Raw genomic sequence first — 23,295 nt, forward strand, 5'->3', positions numbered from 1 at the left:
GGGGGGGTATTAATATGATAAAAATTCACAAACTATTTGGAAAACAGCAATTCATTAATGGCCAATTCCCCTTTCCCTTGTGGTGCATAATTACCACAAGATGCATCATCCAGCAAAATTTGGCAAAGAGTAGAACCAATAATTACTTAGATGTGGCCATCAAAAAGCACCTGATTCCAAATATTTGACCTGCTTCAAAAACCTTAACTTCCTCCATCATCTGAAATTGACTGCTCAGATTCCAAACATCCAACTGATCCAAGCATGTCATTTGCATTTAAAGTATCATAAGATATACCATTCATGCAAGTTTACTGTAGTAAGGACTAGTAATTAATAACTTAGTAATGGCCATCAAAGGGCACCTGCTCCAAAAAATATAACCTGTTCAAAAACATTAAACAACTCAAGCACCTGAAATCTATGGGTCAGATTCAGCATTAAAGACAATTAAGTACTTCAGTATGAGAAAATGTATTATCCATTTAAGTGTAGTAAAGCATTTAGATGTTTCTATCTAAGGGCACATGCCCAAAAAACTTTCACTTGCTCTAAAAACATTAACCTCTTTCATCATCTAAAATTGATGGCTCATATTCAGCATTCAAGTATGTCAGCTGTATATGTATCATAAGATGCCATCCATGCAAGTTTAGTAAAGTAATGACTAGTAATAACTTAAATATGGCCATCAAAGATTGATAAAAAATAAAAGGAATAAGTTATCAAAACATAGAAAAACAGCAACTAATAATAATTTTGTCAACTAAATGCAGATAATTCAATAACTGGAATAAGTTATCAAAACATAGAAATACAGCAACTGATAATAATTTTATCAACTAAATGCAGATTAATGTTGGTGTAAAACCTTCAAATAATACAACAATAAAAAATAGTATTTTTCCAATTACCATAGGTATACAAATCAGGTATAATTTTTTCCTAAAAGAAAAGGATGAATCTTAAATTGATAATTGGCAAGACTTAACCATTAATTTTATTGATAAATATTAAGACTTTTAAAGTCCTATAACACACCTGGCCATGTAGACAAATTGAATACCGCTTATTGACATGGTATGATAATTTGTCTGCATGGCCTGGTGAGTTATAGGATAGGACCAAAGATATCCTAAAATAAGCTTTTATTTATATTGATTTTTATGTTTATTTGTAATTAAATATTTTTTTATCACACTAAAAAGTCATTATACCCGCTCCTTGACCAAAATATGAATAACAAATGGAGCAGCAATAAAAAATGTTTAACAGTGTGCTTCTGCTGCTAAAAACTTTGCCCAGAAAATTCTTTTTAAGACTGAATTTTTAAGTTTTAACAATTATTTTTTAAAAGTATGTATCAAATTGTTTATGTAACTTTGAATGTTTCATTAAATCTTACAATAAGAAATATATTAAAAACTTTTAACGTTCACTTGTGCTCGTACTCCGTGATCAGATTTGACATTATTAAAAATTGAATGTCACAGATTTCCATTGCAAACATAAGGGAAAAATAACATAAACTGGCATCTGAGAACTTTGGCATTTTGTTAATTCTTGCCTTAATATTCTAAACTAAAAGATTCAAATATTTACAGAATTCTTATTCTTTTTTTTCTTTTTTTATAATAAACCATTTCTGCACTGAAACTGGGGTATATTGATATAACTTTGAATGCTTTAATCATCCAAAATTTTCATAATTAGCTGTAATTACAGTATACCCTATCTGAACTATACAACTGCACATCACATCCCTTCTCCACAATTATTACAGTCAATGCACATTTTGCACAAAATACAACCAGCCAAAAAAGCTTAGTGCCTGTCCAGCAAAAACATCTCTAAATCAAATAAGATGATACTATTCATTAAGCTAATAAGATTTTCTTGTTTAATTTTAATTTAACAGGCATTTAGCACACTCCTAGTTAATAAAATATTGATTAACAGACATTGCATTACCTAATTAAAATTCTTTTTAATAATAAACCATAAAAAATAAGCATTTTAAAATTAAGTTTCAACATAAACAGAACATGCCTTTTTTCTCCACCAAAGATTTTTGTCATCTCCATATGGATAAGACAATTCGTCGCCTACTCCTATGTCTTTTGTAGCAAAAAGACATAGTTTCGGCCTCCCATCGATATCCAGTAGTTTCATCCTGGCGTTTGCGTCCTTGACATTGTTGTCGTTCACATACTGACAAATATGGTCAACACAAGATGCAGCATCAATGCTGAAATAAAGAGCAAAATGAAAGCATCATAATAACTATATAATTTATATATATTTATATACATCATTAACAAAGTAAATTATTGATATACATGTATAACTTTTTTTGGCAACTTTTATTGATATGAAAAATGAAGATACTGTGATAAGTAAATAGTCATGGATATTGATTTTCATGTATTAAGTGAAAATCAGTTTAAAGGGTAGAGTAATGACCCTTTAAATTCAACTTGTTATTAGATATTGCATTACAAGAACACTCGATTTTAGTAATTTTTTAATCAGTTCAACAACGAAAACTACAATATTGGTTTTCAATGAATATTGATGAATCTACAGTAACTTACCAGTATTGCTTTCCTTTATGAAAAAAATGAAATATCATGTTACAATCCAGCTTCTTGGAACGAACAGCAGACTCTTCTGGTGAAATATTTTCACCGCAATATTCCAGCAAAAACTCTCCTTTTTTGAACTGTTCTTTTGCAAAAACACCAAAACCTTTAGGATGATAATGAATAACATATTTTGAGTGTTTCAATTTCTTCCTTTCAATTTAGCGTCATTTTGGCTCTTCTCAAATACCATGAAGTAAGAAAGTTAATCTAGTATTTACATCAATGTAATGCATATCATTTGAAAATTTGTTATGCTTTGTCTCTAGCTCATCCTCATCCCTAAACAGAAAACCATTCTATACTTTCAACGATTTGTGTCACATACTTTACCCGCAACGTTATTTTTTACAAGATAGACAATAGGATAGGATACACGCACGATAGGATAGGATTAACACACGATAGAGCAGGATACACGCACGATATAATAGGATTGATACACGATAGGAAAGGACTCATTATCACTAAGTTATAAGCAGAAATTTTATTTATTTTCAAACCAAATATATTGCTAAATATAGATGCGTCATTTGAAATTAAAAAGTACTGAAAATATAAGTTGAGGTTGTCTAAAATTATCTGTATTGTAGATATACACTAATGTTGTTTACGTTACTGATCAGCCGATCGCGGAACAGCTCAGCCTGATGAAAATTCACAGGGAAAATAGTGGCCTAGAATAAAATTCAATCTTGTTCTGAATTATTATAAAATCTATTATTAATATAATTATTTTTTTAAAGATTATTGCATAAAATATGTACATCGCGTAACGTACAAGTTGTGTGAAGCAGTAAGACACTCTCGGTGTACGATGTAATAAATTAAATATACAGGTAAATATGTTACCTTGTTCCTTAGAATTTCGACTGCTCATATTACTCATATTACTCATTTATATCCGTTGTGTAGAGATGATTATATTTCGTTTATTTTTTTTTAAAATATCTTTGAAATAAAGTAATTGGCTACATCTAACTCAATATTGTTCATTTGATTGAGTGCTTTATCTAGTTGTGCATTATTATTCGATAAATTATTGTTTGCTGCTTACTGAATGACTTTTAACTTGAATATAAAATCATTTTCCCACGATAAGGTAGCATATGATTAACACGACAGGATAAATGAAAAAACTGATAAAGTAAACGATAAACATGATAGGATTAACGCACGATAGGATAGGATTAACGCACGATAGAACAGTATACAAGCACGATACGATAGGATTAACGCACGATAGGATAGAATAGGATTGTAAAAAATAACGTTGCGGGTACTGTAGCTCACCTGAGCAACAGTGTCTCTAGATACAAGTATATGTATTGTATAACCTCAAATTTACCTTTGAAATCAGAAATGTATTTAACTTGAAATCCGTCTTTATCCAGACCAGACTGAATATAAAATTTAGCATCCTCCTCTGGTGACAATCGCCTTCTCTAGAAAAAATTATGTAGAAGAACATTAAGTAATTTTTGGACAAATATGGTGATGCTGGCTAAAAGAAGAATTGCTTATTTCAGACAAAATTCTGAATTTGCCTTGTTGAATCAAGATTATGGTGTGGTTGGGGAAACCCTACAGAAATGAAAAAAAATTATCGTAGGACACTATATACGAACTAGTTATGGTTATTGATAAGAAAACAAAGCCTAAATCTGAAATAGCTAAGGATTTTGGGATTAACCCAAGTACGCTCACAATTATTTACAAGCAGCGTTCAGCAGTGATTGAAGCGCTTGAGTACGGTGATTATTCCCTAAAATGTAAACGAATGCGATCAGGGAATTATAATGAGGTTAAAGGTTGTCTTTTACTTTCTCAATTAAACTTTCAAATAATATTATTCCATGTTCAATACATGTATCCATTATATAAACGATGATCAAATTAATTTGTTCGGGTTTGTTCTTCTTTATTTAAGATCGGGATTGAACTTTTACAAAATTGCGGCTTCATGTCAGTCGATTTCGCTTATATTGAATTACGGATATATTGAAATAATTTGAATTGTCCCCTGAAATTCAATATTTCCGGAGTAGGCTGTATATTCAATATTGGCACTTTTGGTGATGCTACTTTCTTTAATTCATTGCAACAAAGTCACAATTGTGTCTAGTGATATTTACTCTATTGCGTTATTATATCTGTAATTTCACATCACTAATTAAGCTACAATATGCTTTTCCAATTTAATTACCATTAAACAGGAATTTATAGACATAGACAGGAAGACATATTTGCTTCTTTTTTTTACACAATTTAGTTTAATAAATAAAAAAATCTTTCAATATTTTCTCTATTTAGGAATGGGAAGTTTCTTTCGTGTATTTAACAATGTTTAGAAGGAGTTGCAGTAGAAAATTCTGCACGATCTTAAGAAGACTGTCGAGCATTGCAAAAATCTAAGACAACATACGGAATACAACATGTTGGCCACACATTTCAGTTGTGAAGATGCCTATTTAATAGCTGTGTTCAGCTTCAAGGCTGCAGAAATAAAGCTCAGTAGCTGGTTGCAAACACAAAAACTTTATTATGCAAAAACACTAAGTAACTAGTAAGTAACGTATGTGTTACCAATGTTAACACAAACGTTGTTGATACATTGCTTGGTTGCGAATACAAGAACTAAAGTATGCAAACACATTAGGTAATGTAATATGTTACCAACCTTTCTAGGGTCATTCTTCTTCAATCCTGCTTTCAGCTATGATTAATAAAGAAAAGTTTTTTAAAACCATTTTATCTAAAAATACTATTGTGTACATGTATAATCATCCAATAAATAAAAAAAGCAAATTGTGATTACCCAAAATAAAACAAAACACAAACATAACTCCTTCCCAATATATATCTTTAAAAAAATATGACTGCAAAAGACTCACTTTATATATCTAGATGCTTTATCTATCCAACAATTCAATTTAGAACAGAAGCATATGGATGAGAAAAACAATGCTCAACTGTATTGTAAAGCTATATCAATAAAACTCTCACCATGCGTTTTCCATAAGACAATGCAGCCATCTTCTGAAAGCTAGTTTTTAAACTAGCAACCACTTTCAAACTAGCAACCACTTACTAAAAACATCTGAAACAAAACACAAAAAAAATACATTGGAATAACACAGTAGTAATAGCACCTACAGTAATACATGTACAATGTACATGATGTACGGCATGACAATCAAAGTACTGAAGAACTGAAAGCCGGGCTCTTTGGATGTGTTATTATGCATATTGTGCAGAAATGACCAACAATCCCCCCTCTCTCCCCCCTCCCCCCTCTCTCTCTCTCTCTCTCTCTCTCTCTCTCTCTCTCTCTCTCTCTCTCTCTCTCTGTTGACAAAGCATCAGAAAGCGACTAAACATCAACATGCTTTTAAAGGAAATACAACAATATTCTTCTCATACGCAATTCTCAGGGGAGTTTTTAAAACGCCAGAGGACACAAAACCAACATACACTCTGACGTCTCAATAACTTTATATAAAAGGAAATAACTCTGTTATGACAGTAATTCGAATTACCGAAATCTCTCTGAATTTTCGAACTCTAAGAATCTCACAACAGCTAACAAATAAGGACATTTCTTCGGAGTTGGATAGGTGTTTGTAACCTGCCTTTATTTGAATGACTACATTTGGTGAAATAAGATTTTGAGGATTCCATTGATTTCCGTAAATTCCAGTTATTAGGGACTGTACATGATTCTCATGGGAGTTTTAACAAATCAATCTTACTAACATTGCCGGAACGATAGGTGTGCCACCTCAAATTTTAATTTCGTGGGAAAGTGTCCCAACGCATGTAACCCTTGAATTACAGGTTTTGACGTGTTCCCCATTAATTCTGACGATTTCTTTGGTCAATAATTTTAGAGAAGTGACCCTCACCTTTATGTAATGACAAAGCCCGGGGAAAATCTCAGAACAGCATGGGAAGTAGCAATGTTGATAATCTTAGATATGCATTTTTACAATTTAAACAATTTATTACACTGTTACAACACATATGATATGTATTTGAAGATAATGTGTGACTTCTTTAAAGTCATTATTTGCCGTGATATACTGGAAATGCTGCAAAATCTGCAGGTACCCTCAAACCGAAATGACCCGTTTAGTGAAATGAGAACTGTAAACAACATGTTGACAAACCAAGAGTACTGGCTAGTATACGTTTCATGTTCTACTTTAAGAAGTTATAATTTATTTGACTCAATTAGGACAATTTGTTAAAATAAATTCTTGTTTGAATCACTCATTCACTATGCTGTCATGGAAGTTACAATTTTCACAAGTTATTAAAGTAGTTGCAACATTCAATTTCAGTTTAATAAACTAAAGACGAGTTAAGTTATTAATTATCTTAATCCATATAAAAGTGTATTTAATAACATTAACATGTTAATTTACACCATCTAATAGTTATACAGAGTTGGAGAAATGGCCTAGAAATCCACCAGACATTGTGTCCTATAAATTTTCAAAATTTGCCAGACATCTTGACAATTATTCAGACAAGTAAATAAAATGACAAAAATACACGTTTAATATGTGAAAACATTTTCATTGTTTATATTTAAAGCCACTCGGCTTGAATTCTGTTTACTTCAATATGAACAGTTCTGAAATGGTTTTGCAGTGTTTGTTTCGCTGCAGTTTTGTCAAAATTTTGTAATGCCTTCTCATGTTATGTAGAATCTTGGTAAAGTCTAGAGGCTTTATGATCATATATACTGCTGATGTTTAAAAATAAGTTAGAATACCCTTAAATACTGAGCCTAGCAAGGCTTATATAAAGGTAACACATACCTATATGAGAAAATCATTTTCAAAAATAGAAGTTGAATTAGGGTTAAAATCATCAAGCATTTCTTCCATTTCATTGGCGCCGCCATATCGGCCGCCATTTTTTTAACAAAGTTAACTCGATCATTAAATGGTTGTTGGTCATTTATGTTTACTACTTTTAACTTCCTCTGAACTTGATACGAACGTCTTATTACCGGTAAATTGATAAATGGAGGAAACCCCCAAATATCAAACAACCAATCTTTGAGTTACTCAATTGAATTTTGTTTTCTATACTGCGTTTCAAAATTTACCAGACACAATGTCCAACGGAGTTCTAACATTTACCGGACAAACATAACTAGAACTGTCCTAATGGGACTAATACCCCCGCTAGGCTAATTTCAAATGGGACAAATAATTGAATTGAATAATAATTAAGGTTTGGAACACATACAAAAAAAAATTCTAGAAAAGTAATAAAAAAAAAAAATAGTTAACAAAGAAAACTTATAATCAAAATTGTCAGAATTTCACTGTAAATACATATCTATAACAGTAATACATTTATAAATGTATGTATTTGATGATATATTTTTTTAATTTAATTGATTTAAAGAAAAACCAACAAAATGACAATAACCCCTCCCTTTGCAGTGTATAGAAATACCGGTAGCCAACCAATGGTCTTCTGTTGATAAAACTTTCAATATCTTTCTAATAAGAGTCTTGACAGATGCAATTAGTTGTTTCAAATTTTCCTCACTTTCTCCTATGGCACAATTGAACTCCAAATCAGAAAATTGATCCCATAGGACTATGATTTTCTTTGATGAGCTTGTTAAATTTAATAAACTCCCAAAACATGACCATAATTACAATACTATGTAAAAATATGTAAAAAAGAAAATTTAATATTACAAACAATTTTAAAATTGCCAAAACACTTCAATCATATCAGTAATTTTGAAATTCATTTAAATTAATGCCCAATAGGGTCACTTCATCAAATTACTTGACAAATAAATTTAAACAACCTCTAAAAATAGTTTAACTTCTTTAATAATAATTATATTATTTATTTCCTTATAATGATAGACCTTTTGGTTTACATGAAACAGTTTTAAAATAGCCCCAAAACCATCACCCATTTTACAGATTATCAATTTCCCCTAAACACATGCTCCATCTGAACCATGGCTCAGATAATGGCTCCCTTGGGACAAATGAATTCAGCCACACTTGTCTTTGATGTTCTCATTAGCTCCTAAGAATTTATCATTGACAAACAAAAACTTTGCATTGTCAGTTGATAGAATACTTATAAAAAATAATTTTTTTTTATTAATTAAGACATAAAGACAAAAAACTCCATCTGGATGTATTTATATAAATATATTTTAGAGTGTTTTCTATTAATTAATTAATAAAATCTGTAAGGATTACCTCCCTTACTTTTCAACATTAGTGTACAATATATAGAATAAGGAAAATGAAAACTGTCATAAAATCATTAAATCTTGTCTGATCTTAAAAAAAATTGCAGGTGCACATCTTCAGATGGTGTTCAACATATGTACAAATTTTCAAACTGTTCCATGCAGTAATAAAAAATTCTATAGGGGGGACAAAGTTGCGTCTACAGACAGACGGACAGACGGACAGACGGACAGACGGACAGACAGACAGACGGACAGACGGACAGACGGACAGGGTGAAACCAATATACCCCCCTAAACTTCGTTTGCGGGGGTATAAAAACAACCACAGATCACTGGCAATCCGGCACATTTCGCCAACTCTGGTAATAGTAATACTAAAAGATTGAAAACTGTTCACACTGCTCTTTCTCAACGGACATTCTGGACATTCAATTAACATTTGGTGAGTGGATTTAGTATTTTTTATTAGAAAAAAAGCCTAAGAACAGATAGTTGTAGAAATCTAAATAAAGCTAATATTTGTTCAGTTTTATGTTGGGACATCTTTATTTGATAAACGGGGAAAATGAACTTTTTGGCGACCTGGGGGTAACGGTTACCGTAGAAAATTGTCAATAAAACACCTATTTTTTGATGCACTGGTTTTCTTCCTTTAAGAAATTAATTTAATAATCTTTCTTTGATCGACATATCAATGCAAAAATTTACCAGAAAACTTCACCACTGCGTGTATTACATTGATCATGAATGTTTTCCGGTGAATGAACATAGTTTAAATGTCGACAAAAATAATATGTATGTATAATTTTTGCAAATGCCGTTGTAATTTGATAGCCAATGTGGTACTTAGGGATAACAGACCTTATCTTCGCACAAATTTATCTCGCATCTAAAATGAGCGATTGTTACGAACATCGAATTCACAATATTACGTCACAATTAACTAATTTATAAAACTCAATGAAAAATCATTTATGACGCAATATATGGTAGTTTAACTTCATATATACACACTTTATAAGGCGCAAGTAGTGGCTGACCTTGCTATAATTTAACATGTTAAAATACGCTTTTCAACATAATTTAACATGCATAAATTTCTTTAGAGGATGTCACAGTACTGTAGTGAGCTTTTTATTTGCTTAAGTTATTTATTGCCATAGACAATTAATCTGGGAAAAATATGGCATTGCCTGGCGGATCAAGAATAACACTGATGGTTCTACCGCATCTATAGTAACCGAGTGTCAATTTTCTTTAAAGATTTGGCATCATTATGGGTTCTAACTCTTTAGAATCTCTTTATTTTGGAACAATACATGGATTCCCATGATAGAAATCTTGGTACCAGTACTTTTTTTAAAGTAAAAAATTGACAGATGACGTTAAATATAGGCCTACTTGCCTAAATAAACTTTTTTTCTTCAGTTAAGGTGAAAAAATCATTTTACTTTTAATTGATAGTTACAATTTTGCTAAAAAAAAAAAAATAGAGCCAGAATGCAGGATTTTGCATACCAAGTATTTATTTCCAAAATTTTCCGGGGGTGGCCCCCCATAACCTCCCCCCACCAGGAGGGGGACACACCCCCCTCGTCGCTCCACGACTCGGCCAGCAGCCTGTGGCTGCTGGGCTACTTATTCACAGACAGGGCTAGTAAGAAATTCAATTTGGTAGCCCTGCAGGCAACCATGAATTTTAAGTTAGTGTCTACCCCTGTATAGTTTAATTAACATAGTTTGAGCCAGGAAACAAATCATTTACATTACAAATTGTTCAATACTCGTACTGAAAATAGGTTAAACCGTTCCTAACTTCCTGTACTAAAGATTTGAAGTATTTTATCGTGAAAGAAATGTTTAGCACACTCCATTAGTTGTTTTGTTTCATAAATCCACCTCAAAATGATGTGCACTGCCTTTTTTATAGTTGTTACAGTATCTTATATGAAAAATTGTAAGAAAAATAACGACAGACCACACTTTGGCATGTACCACAATTAAAATGAAGTCGATCACATGGTCAGACTTATTTTATAAATGATATTAAATCAAAATCATCATACAAGTATCATATTTCAATTTGGATAGAAAATCAATGGCAGAATTTTTCCTAGATTATTTTTTTCCTCACAACAAAGCTTTTTCCAATAATTATGTTCTTGGGAAGAAATACAAACAATTTTTGAAATGGTCCCTACTAAAAATATAATTCGATTTTTATGTTATATTTTGATAAATCTGTAGTTACTCTAACATGTCTAACTTATATAAAATTTTCATGAAATTCACTATTGTAGAAGTGAATTAGGTCCGTCGTCCTTAATTGGTATATCTATCGCTTGGAATATGCTGAATTAATAGGAGGATGCACAAGCTGTAATGACGCTACAAGTGTTCTGAATCATGATGGCCAATATTCTAAAACACTTCAGCGTTAAAAATTTCAACCACTGTGTTACCGTGACAGATTATACATGTATATTCCCAGAACATCCAGGCTTGCCGTAAATGTTGATCGTTGCCTCAAGCAGACGAAATCGTGAGACAAGTTAGACAACACTTAATTTTTTATTTCTTGAAGTAATCAATGGGTATTGTTTATAATTAAATGCTATATTTTTAATATTTTTAATGTATATATAGTTTAATAATGTTTGCTTGAAATTAAGGAGTATGAACTTTTCATTTTGTTGACTGTTTATTTTGGAAATTCCCGTTCTATGAATAGTGCTAAATCAGAACAGCAGAGAAAAGTAGATCTGGCTAAAATTTTATTCACCTTTTCATAGTAACTGCGGTACTGCTGTTTTGCAGGGCAAATTGATGTAGTTTGGTGAAATATGACATAATGTCAATTGTTTTATCTACGTCATTTAATTGTCTATCTACCAAATCTTCGGCAGTACCACAGTTATTTGAAGACGTCTATTGCTGCAGGTACCAAAGAAATTTTTCAACAAATCAAAAGAGTCAATATCTCGACAGACTTTCAGAATACAATGTTTAAACGCAATTGTAGAAAAATCCCAAGATATGATTTTAAATTTTGGTCTGGCAATGCTGAACTGAAGTGAAATCAGATTTTATGTCGTATATGATAAAAAATTTGACTTATTGATTTATATGCAGACTTTCTGTATTGCAACAGACGTTGAAATATTGTACGAGGTACTCCGAGTGACTTTCGAATGAAGAAAAGATGTCGATGTTTTCCAGTCTGTTCCATTATAAATCTCCGTAGGAAATCTGTTCTCGTTCCTGTGATTTTTTACGAGTGAAATATGGTAATGTTTGAATAATGTTATCTTGGATATTTCCCCAGCTATCTATTTCAATTGATGTTCATTCACAGGTAATTGTATTTTTATTAAAAATTGTCCAAATGTGCGGCATGAATATCGGGACAGACCATCAAGGTTATCATAGTGATATTTATCAATAACCTGTGGGTGAATTTAATCATATATCAACGGTCGCAGCGTAAACATTTTATCTCTTTGTTATTGTTTGAAAGATTATGAAATAATTTGAAATATCTTACCAGGATCCGTTGAAAGTTTCCAAAACTAAAAGGCTCATGGTGGTCTACCATTTCTTTAACGGTATTTCAATAACTCGTACATCAATGAATTCGAATTCTGTTTTAAAAACCCAAACACAAGCATGCAAGCAATATAAACTGTGCGAGTACGAGACCTTAATCGATCGACAATAATTATTTGAATCAGTAATTTGATTTAATTCATTAATATTAAATCTATCGACGACACATTGAGCCCAGCAGCCCTTGGTAAACTTGTGAACTCCGGACCCCCCCCCCCCCCCCCAACACACAAACGCACACACACCGCGAGTCATACAACGTTAGATATTCTATATTGCAAATTAAATTTTATAAAAAAAAACCACTCATCGGAAAGTTGAAATAATTATTATACAGACAGAACCACCGAATGAAATTTGTAAGAAGGTTGTGTGCCACGGTATTCAAATTGTACATTAGCGGCGTTGGATGCGATGTGCATTGTACATTAAAATATCGTCGGCTATTAACTTTATTGTTGTTTGAGGTAGTTTTCCCTACGAATAAACAAATTTAAAGAATAAAGCAACATTTACTCACCTTGTGACCGGTGACATTGAAAATGCAAGATGCCATTTTTCTTTAGAAATCCCCGGATTATGTTCGAAGTACCCGGATGATAAATGCGCGTAGACAAAATTGAATTCTTCACGGTGAGGTAAAAATTCGAATTTTTATGTGTTTCCATATTACGAAATAAACCATCCAAAAACCTTCCAAAATGACCATTGTGACTTATGATTTAAAAATTTTAACTACATACATGGCAAAATTGGGAGAAATCGTCGAATTTCCGCGGTACCCTTGTTGCGTATTTTTATGTATTTTGACATATATGTGGTCAATGATTGTGGCACCTTTTAAATCTTTAAAATGCAACAGAACAAAAATTGTTAACAAGATACAGTAAGGATATGTCTTTAATTATTAGGCAATTAACAATTTACTATTAATCAAGGTTGCTTTGGCATACAAATTAAGCATGAATATTAGGGAACCCGGTTTGGTGTCCCCTTATTCTACAGGTCCCCTTAACATGTATATAAATTCACAGCCGGTGTCCCTAATGTTGAAACTCTGTATATATATATATATATATATATATATATATATATATATATATATATATATATATATATATATATATATATATATATATATAATAAAAGAAAAAAAGCAACACTAACTGCAAAACATTTTTTTCTTTTATTATATTTTTACCGGACACTGAGAAAATACTTTTGTGATTTGGATATATATATATATATATATATATATATATATATATATATATATATATATATATATATATATATATATATATATATATATATATATATATAGAAATTCGACATTAATAATTAGATACTGGTATACATGTGTTTTCCGTATCTGTGACATAAAAGAATTTAAATTTAATTTCAAATATTATGAAGATAAACGGAATTTGAAAACAAGGTCTCTACATAAGCTCGGTAAATATGTGACGTTCAAACAAAATGATCAATTATAACCCTAAAAACAGGTAATGAACATAACCAAACAGGAACCTTCTTTGATGGCAAAACTCAGATGAATTTGGTAAAATTGAAAGAGCAAAAACGTAAAAGATTATAGTTTTATTCACTTTTTATTCACTTCAATAAAAATGTTGTGGTGAAGACTGAAGAACATGATGAGAAAAATAATTTAAATCTACCTTTTCGAATAATTGATATGTATGCGTCTCTATTTAAGTCTATTCTCTATTTAAACGTGATTGGCGAATTTTTGGATTACTTGCGTATACGCAATATATATAATTAATACAGTCCAAGAAAGAAGATCCACGGATTCTGGATTACATGGAAAGTTGGGGGGGGGGGGGGGCATTGATGAGGATGGGGTATAGGGCAGTTAATACAATTGATTACAAAATTCCCATGGTTACATTTACACCTGTTGTTTGATTATAGTGGAATTAAAGAAATCTACTAACTCCCCCCCCCCCCCCAACAAAAAATTAATTAAATTTTGAAATTTCACTAGAATATGATTATAACCGGATAAAACACAAATGCCTGTTTTTCTGAGGCATGCATCGTTCATTTTAAAAGATATAGAATTTAGAGAATATACGTATGTATATGAAATGTGGCCGCTCTAAACGAAGAAAAGGGTATCGAACTGCAGACCACAAATTTCAGCAGAATCAGTATTAAATAGATCTTCGAACATATCGAATTTCGGCACAACTTATGTTCCAAAGCAAGCACACGGTTGGAGTGTGCTAACATTGCGAAGCATGGCACTCTCGAGGCAAGATTCCAGGGGTAGGCAAGATTCCAGGGGTAGGCACGATTCCAGGGGTAGGCACGATTCCAGGGGTAGGCACTTAGCACGGAAACCAGGATTGCCCTCACACATTTTTTTCTTATAAATTGTTTTGCCTTATTTTTTTTGAACAGTGTTAAAATTGTAAAGAAAGTTCACAAACATATATTTAGAACACGTTTCAAGATATGACAATATATACCCCCCCCCCCCCCCCCACACACACACACACACGCACACACCAACCCACCCCATAAGGATTTTGGGGTCGATGAAGTTAGTGGTTCTTTAATTCTTTCTTTTTTTTATTTCCCCTTTTTATTCTCTTGGGTTTTTTAGCTTATCAATTTTCTCTCGTTTTCAAAAATGAAAATACGTGTCTGCGAGAAGCGAATTGATAAAGGAACAAAAATACATTGGATTCGTAAATATATTGTGTGGTGAGAATATTATGCGAAGATTTTGCGCTTTTATCAGTACCTTTACAAACTGTACATGTATGAAGAGTAAGAGATGTTTAGGAAAACTTCAAAATTGTAAATGTAGAATAGCACGCTTATACCGTTGATATATCCAAATTGTTTGCTTTCAAAGCTGGGTGGCATGTAGGAAATTAAAAAAATCGGCGGAGAAATATCACTATTTCCACATATATCCAAACTTTGGTCCGTTACACAAGCGGAAAAAAACACAGATTTAAGAGGACTGACCACCCCCCCCCCCCCCCCCATATATCATATGTAATATATCTTTAATCAATATTGCTATGGATATGATATTTATTTTTTAAATACCGTATTAAGTTAACTTTTTCCGTTTTAATTTGGGTTTTTTTCTGTTAAACTGCCACATACATAATACGTGAGCGTCTATTAATAATCGTTTAAGGGCCTAAGGAAAAGCTAGCTCATTAACTTTCCCCATTTTATTCAGATGAAAATATATCAGTTAGGAACTTGCGAATCTTGTTGTCAAAAGCTACACATTGTATAGTTTTGTTGCAAGATGTCAGATGCTTACATGATCAGAAAATTGTTATTTTATATGACTGTCCGTCTTATTACGGATATATATACACGTACATGCAGCATTCATTGCTTCTAGTTGTTATGATTTAATGATACAACGTGAATGTAAGAACAAAACATCATAAACGCTTGCTATGCAAAATATTTTGTAACATATTTAGATTATATACTGATCTAAAATCAAATATTTGCACTGATAGTCGACTGAAGATAAATTTTAACAGCAGGCTATAAACATGATATACATGTAGCTAGTTAACCGTGCCTGTAGATAAAATATAGTAATAGTACATACAGGCCTATCTAATACAAGAAAATGGCAGCTTTTGAAATAGACATAGTTACAATGAATATCATTGGAACACTGAGATCGGGGTAAGTTTTACATCGAGCTCGAAATTCTCAGCAAAAGTCATGTGATCGCTCAAAATGGTGGTTGGGAAGAAAATGTAAACATCATACGATTTTTTACAAAAACTACTAAAAACAAACATGAGTGTGTTTGAAACATTGAAAGCTGGGTATGTATACAGTGTATAATTAATTGTTTGTGCAAAGCTACGTTTGAAAAACTCACTGTTCTATGGTATGCATGTCTTATTGATGTTCTTAAAGGACGATCTAGATGTGTGTACATGTCTGCATGCGAGTTGCATTATGGTGGTCATTAATTTTTTGAACAGGCTAAAGACATTTACTTCACGTGACTCAAGCAATGAAACCACAACTCATGATTCCAAAACATCATTTAATTTAGATGCTGGAGCAGATCTACTTCAAAGGTATAAATTAATTTGATCTCTCAATCCTCTTTTTTTTTTTATCATTTCCACGTGTACACGAATTGGATGACTGTAATTATTGATGCCCTTTTTAATAAAACCAGTAATGTCTATATTAGGTTTATATATTTCTGATTATATTGAGAAATATAGTACCAGGTACATGTATTTGGTTGAAATCTGAAATCATATTGATATAATCTTACATGAAGTTATGCTTCTCTCTCAGGTAAAGATTGCATTTTAGACAATTGAACACATTGAAAATTGTAAAGTATAATTGCTCTCACAGATATCAACTTATATGGAAAGAGCTCCATGAAAACACAGAGCAAAATGCAAGGCGAGCAGAGGTAACTTTATCCAAGGACATTAATTAGACACCTATACAAGTACATAAGTTATTACTTAAAAAAATCTTTCAGAGAATATATTTATAAACACATGTATTTATCATAAGGAAAGGTTTGATATACTCAGCATTTTAGGGTGCTAGTATCTGTAAAGAGTACAAAAGCATGTTTGTGAGAAATTAATAAATTATATTGAAGTTCTCATTACTGTTTCTAAAGGCATAAATAACAGAGACTGGCAACTGATCGAAATCGCGCGGTCCCTATTGTAAAGTGTTCCCAGTTTAAATCAGTATATCTTTCTAATAAACAATTATATCGAAATTAAAACAGCTAAAACCTATTACCAATACATTCAAAATATTATATTTTCATGAGTTTATGTCATATAAACAATTATATTAAAAGAGGAGTTTTAGGAGGCAGTTGGCTACCCGTCGTCGGAGATTTCGCCAATGTTTTATGGCTGGCCAATGTATTTTCTATATATTACTCTTATTTTTCAATTTTTTGTTTCAAAAATGTCTTAAACCTATGCACACTTTTTATTAAAACAATATACTTTTGGTTCAAGTTCATTATCTCAGTTTACTCAATGTAGTTCTCAAAGTAAGGTTGGTCCCGTACCATTTTTCAACAACAAAACACCCTAATGGCGGAGTTGCCAATCTTTGTTATTTATGACTCTGCTGTTTCCAAAACAACAACACATTTATCATTTATAGTGCATTTGAAATGATTGAACCTAATTGTTTTGCAAGGTAAGCTAAGAGATAAAATTATTAATACTGTATTTTATGAATTTCAGGAGGTTGATGTTTTGATAAACAACCTTTTTGTGGAATATGACAGAAAAAATGAAGTCCTGGGAAAACTCCATGAAAGTGTGAAATCACTTCCTCTCATTTTATCGGAGCTACAAAGTCTTACAGATGTTTTAGGTTTGAATAAATAATAAACTTAACTTTCAAGACTGATATATTCCAGAGAAGCATGAAATATTCTCGACTCTTTGGATCTTACAATTGTAATATACAAAAACTCTTACATGAAAAAACATTGCATTTCTCATTCAGATTTCATCACCTGTAACTGTACTATACACACATTGTTACATGTACTTATTTTTGCTTATCCACTTGTACAATAATTCTGTCATTTCAATTTGTCTGAATAATTAGTCAAGGGTAATGATCATGGGTCTTGACTTAAATGCATTACAGATTTAATTTATTATTCGTTTAACTACTGAACTTTAATTAATAACCAGTTTACAAAACATTGTCATGTTCTATTTTTTTATGATGTATGAATAAACCATACCTTTGATCAACATTGAGCTAACTAGCTGTCACCTATTCTTTAATAAGCTGCAGGAAAATAAGAAATTCATTTGTATGTTTTTAAGGGGCATGGTCACGATTTTGGTATAATTTTCTTTTTCTTTTTTCATTATGACATTGCTTTAGGAATGAAATTTGAGAGTCAGTCGTAGAGGGGTCGGTCGTAGAGTTATAAGCAAGATACAGGGCTCACAATACTTTGTCATGTAAACAAGGCAAGTGCCCTGTTTTTGTTTACATAGGTTCAATATGTCAGTAAAAAAATCTTTTTTCAAGCTGATTTTTCTATCTTCTTATTTATTTTAAGCATAAATAAACAGTTCTAATGTGTAACACATTCATTTTAGGTTTAAAACTGAAATTTTAACTTCAACATTCAAAATGTAAACCATGCAGAGCTTTGTTTACATGGCAAAGAATTGAAAGCTTTGTAACTCGCTTATAATTAAATGTATGACACTCAAATTTTGGTTGCCAATGAAAAGTACCTTATTGAAGCATTGTAAACATAAAAGTAGGAAAATTAATTTTTTACCGAAATTGTGACCATGCCTCTTTTACATATCTACCGGGGGTATATAAAAAAAATATCGCAACAACAGTGTCACAAATATTAGTGTGACTTTATAAACAAACTAGGCTTTGATGTTTTCAGCTACACTAGATGAGGAGTATGACCATGTAGAGTCAGCACTGATACAACTGGAGAATATATGTGAGAAACAGGAACTACAGAATGCAAAACTGGTGGACTCTCAAAAACTGGCAGCCTACCGCAACAGGAAGATGGATGATTTAGAGAAGTTAAAGGGTACTTACAATGTCTGATGTCCACTTTTTTTTGACACACTAATTAGTTATTTATTAATGACACTTTTGTAATTATGAAAAAAATATATTCTTTTTCCCCCAGTGCAACTTGCAAAAGACCATATGAAATCCGTTCAGAAATTAGAAAAACATAAACAAAAAGAGCTGAAGGAGAGACAGGAAACATTCCAGAGTGCTTTTGACCAGGATATTGACTTTTACAGAACACATGGCAGATTAGAACGCAAGTCACACTTTTTTTTACAGATATATAAGAAATGGTTTGGTGTTTTTATATTATATCAGAGTAACCGAATTATCAGTTAAATTGCTAACAGATTAAGTGGAACCCTCTGTACTAAAAGTGATAAAGCAATTAAAACATTCAAGAAAGAACTCGCTTATCAAAATCAATGATTGTGTTAAAGTTACTCATAGTTTTGTCTGTTACACAATATTTATAATGAAATAACACATATAGCCAACGTATAAACATAATTGTGTATTCATACACCCACAGGTTTGTCTGTATCCAGTTCAGACAGTGGTAAGAGGGCTGACCTTGGAGACATAGTGGTGGACACTGACCAGCATGCCCTGGATGATTTCCTCCAGGAAGAGGACACCACACCCTCTGTAGAAGCAGGTCTGTATTACAGTGGTTGTACAAAGTTCATAGTCATCATATAATGAAAACTATATATTTTATTGCCTACCTTATATTTCTCAACAAATATATGTACTTTTTAAGCTCTTTCTATCGTTTTGTCTAATTGTTGATGAATTTTGATGATAAAAATTTTTTAAACTTGATAATTAGAATCAATGATAGGTATTGATATTCTAGACTTCATTATTCTGATATGAATGAAAGAAATATCCCCCCCCCCCCCAATATTTCCCACAAAAGCAATATTATATAAATAGTGCCTGTTTGGGAGGGTAACAGTTGAAATTGACACCCCTCTAAAACCATTGTCAACCGACGCGAAGCGGAGGTTGACAATGGTTTTAGAGGGGTGTCAATTTCAACTGTTATCCTCCCAAACAGGCACTATTTATTTTATTATACTGAATGTCTTATTTTAGAGAAATGTTTACTGCTTTTGTATAGAAATGACGTGAATTTTACGGTGAACCGTACGCGCATAATTTACGCGCATGTAACAATTCGTTGTGTTACCCTTTGCCAAGTGTGTTGCTAACGCTGAGGGTAATAGAACATATTATCAACTGCGTCTAAACCAATCAGATTTCAGTATTTAACATGAAAGTTTAATAAAATAATATATATTATGTGTTACCCCAATATTTCATTTCATACAGTAACCACCGATAAGACAGAGGACACGCTCAGTGATTACGAGGAAGACCCGCTCGTTGTTAGGAGCTCAGAGGATGTGGAGGTCGAGGACGAATACTACGAGGATGACCTTGGGGCCTCCCACGGGGACCAGGAACCTTACTCAGACTCCGAGGATGTGACGGAGGGGAGTGATAGTGAAAAAACGTCCACCACTAAGCCACAAAGCTGATGCATTGTGCTTGTGAAACAAAATAATTCATTACTTTCATAATATATGAACTATTTGAAGTTTATTTCATTTGTGCTTTATAGAAAAACAATAACGCATGAATGTTTGTATTACACTTTGTGATTGTTTTTTAATGTGGAAAATAATGCAGTTATGAATATACAATGTATTAGGTTACACACGTTTTAATTATGTTTATCAATTATATGCTGTTATATTAAATAATCTATTGAATACATCATTTTGATTGATACTCAGATAGAGGGAGTACATGAGCTTGTACATGTGGTTCCAAGTATAATAGTAGTCTGTTCTACATGTATCGTTTTGGAATTCAAGATACCCAAATATGTGTTTATGAGTCAATTAAAATCTACATTTTGACCTGCATAAGTTTGGTTTCTGAAACCAAACTGCATTTCCAGGTTAATTAAAGACAACTACTCATTATCATGAAAGCTCATTCCCAAATCCTTTTGGCGTCGGAAGCAAATTGTAATTGGGGGGGGGGGGCTAGTTTTTTTTCATTTATTCTTTCTTTATTTTCTCCTTGTGGAGATTTCATAATGCATAACATATTTACAGTGTAATAATTTCAAAACGCAGTGAAAATAGTTACTAGTATGTACAAAATAAAAAAGTGATTAGAAATAAAAATGTCAGTGCATAATGGGGCGGCTTCTTTTGAAGTAATACGCTGCAGCGTCTCTTACAAACCGAAAATTAAACAAGTGTAAGTCATTGCTACCACGAGCAGCGGTAATGGCGGAAGATGATCTTGCTCCTACATGTAAGAGGAAGAGATAACTGTCACGTTGGTTCAAACCAAACAAGCCAGCACTTAACTCAACACTGAATTCGTTGGTGAAAGTAATAGTGTTTCTGAACAGGAGGTGGTAACATGCTCGAACACTTTGGTAAAAGAAGAGTTTCAATGTACACAAGAGACATGTCTCTGTAGGTATGTCTTGAAGCGTCCACAGTTTAACAACAAATTTGCAGAGTTCCACTTCATACATATTTCTAGGAATTGGCAACGGGGGGCTTTCCTGCAATTATGATGTTGAATGGTATGAAGTCGGGATCTGAAATCATCCGTTGACGTCTGGAATGAAGATGATATTCAAGCACAGAGGCTTTAATTCACCAAAATTTTCCATTCTGATTTCGGGGGGGGGGATATCCTTCGTTTAGGTAGAGTAAGACTGTATTTTGAAAGGATGGAGATTATGTCCGGAATGAATCCGTATGGCTTACAAACCAGGGAGTAGAGGTATGAGAAGAGTCTGTGGAGGAATATCCTTTTGGGTAGAGTTTTGGTGTCAAGTATACAAAGGCGACCAAGGAATTGAAGTTTTGGTATGTTGATTTCAGAGGAAATCAAGTAAGGACTTGCACATATTGGATCTGATTTGTTTCGGAAGCATCATTGCATGTTTGCAGATAAAATGTTGAACAGTGTTGAGATTTTGAGTATCCTTTTGCTTCAAGTCACACCATAACTCAGATCCATAAAGGACGGAGGGGAGGACAACTTTTTTGGCGGATTTTAGAAATAGTTTTTGGATTTAGATGCTCGGATGCTCGGATATATTCAGTGCAAAATAAGCTGCTTTTCCTTTTAATCTACATGCGTTTGCTGTTCGTTCGCTAGGGTCTAGTGAATTCCTAGGTGGTTGTACGTTTTTGCAAGGTGAACAGGATGAGCACAAGTTGCCATACATAATAAAAAGTCGGGAGGAGTCTCTGATGGGTGAAAATTGAGAATACTAGATTTAATTGCGTTGAAATTGTATCTCCATCGTTTGGAGTAGTCATGCTATTTCTAGCGTTCTTTAGAGACCGCTGGGCGAAAGTGCTATTAGAGAACTGTCATCAGCCAACGTTGGATTGAAGCTAGTTATGTCAGATATACCAATGTGAATGGACTGATCTAAAAGTTCCCGCAGCAGATCATTGATAAACACAAGGTATAAGAATGTAGAAAGAACTCCACCTTGCCTGACTTCTTTAGATAGTGCAAACAAAGTATTATACCGCACTAACGCGCTGTATTCAATTTGTCTGCACCGCGCTTGGTGTGTTATAGGTCCAACGATATCCAAATATAAGCATTCAATGCCTAACTGTCAAAATATATCTATATGTGAAAGGAGAAATATGTATCAAATTTAACTTCTTGAAAAATGCTAATTAAATTTCCATTATAAACTGATATTGTTCACCTGAGTTGAACTGGTGACATTGATTTCGGTAGGCGTATTCGATGCGACTTTATATATGCCATAAACCTTCAACATCTGTAAGATGTATTATCAGGATCGATGAGAATTTGGCGAAAAGGTCACGTAATATGTAAACGTATGCTTATATTAATTTCTTCAAATACGTGTACACCTCGACTATTGTACCAAGATCATGTATTTATTTTCGGTGTGATGACACGTGTGTCTATCGAGCATTTTCAGGGAAACTCTATCGCAGAATTAGATTCAAGAGCATTATGATTTTCCTCCGACATTATAGAGGAAAGCGATTTTAACTTCTAAGATATTTTACGGAACATAACGAACAGAGAAGCACAAAGGAGTTGACCGTGATCAGTGAATGGACTTATCACAAAAGGTCTGTGATATTGCGTTTGCAATTTTGTTCG

The 23,295-nt window shown here is 32.6% G+C and overlaps 2 protein-coding genes across 4 annotated transcripts; one reads left to right on the forward strand and one right to left on the reverse strand.

The window, feature by feature from the left end:
- Window positions 1-3: 3 nt before the first annotated feature.
- On the reverse strand, window positions 4-13,514 carry LOC128186980 (N-lysine methyltransferase KMT5A-like). Of its 2 annotated transcripts, none has more exons than XM_052856982.1 (6): window positions 13,016-13,514; window positions 5,649-5,742; window positions 5,323-5,358; window positions 3,991-4,087; window positions 2,595-2,748; window positions 4-2,248 (listed from the first exon to the last, which is right to left on the reverse strand). In XM_052856982.1, exons 2-6 carry the CDS (start codon window positions 5,676-5,678, stop codon window positions 2,023-2,025), a joined length of 543 nt encoding a protein of 180 aa, XP_052712942.1. In that variant the 5' UTR covers window positions 5,679-5,742; window positions 13,016-13,514; the 3' UTR covers window positions 4-2,022. The 2 variants fall into 2 exon arrangements, with proteins under 2 accessions (XP_052712942.1, XP_052712940.1); XM_052856980.1 differs by lacking the exon at window positions 13,016-13,514 and adding an exon at window positions 12,434-12,667.
- Window positions 13,515-16,043: 2,529 nt separating this feature from the next.
- LOC128186979 (dysbindin-like) lies at window positions 16,044-20,878 on the forward strand. Of its 2 annotated transcripts, none has more exons than XM_052856978.1 (8): window positions 16,044-16,191; window positions 16,500-16,598; window positions 16,891-16,951; window positions 17,760-17,892; window positions 18,950-19,105; window positions 19,208-19,348; window positions 19,625-19,750; window positions 20,431-20,878. In XM_052856978.1, exons 1-8 carry the CDS (start codon window positions 16,133-16,135, stop codon window positions 20,637-20,639), a joined length of 984 nt encoding a protein of 327 aa, XP_052712938.1. In that variant the 5' UTR covers window positions 16,044-16,132; the 3' UTR covers window positions 20,640-20,878. The 2 variants fall into 2 exon arrangements, with proteins under 2 accessions (XP_052712938.1, XP_052712939.1); XM_052856979.1 differs by lacking the exon at window positions 16,044-16,191 and adding an exon at window positions 16,222-16,337.
- Window positions 20,879-23,295: the final 2,417 nt, after the last annotated feature.

Source organism: Crassostrea angulata, chromosome 6, assembly GCF_025612915.1.
Source record: "Crassostrea angulata isolate pt1a10 chromosome 6, ASM2561291v2, whole genome shotgun sequence".
Classification (NCBI taxonomy): domain Eukaryota; kingdom Metazoa; phylum Mollusca; class Bivalvia; order Ostreida; family Ostreidae; genus Magallana; species Magallana angulata.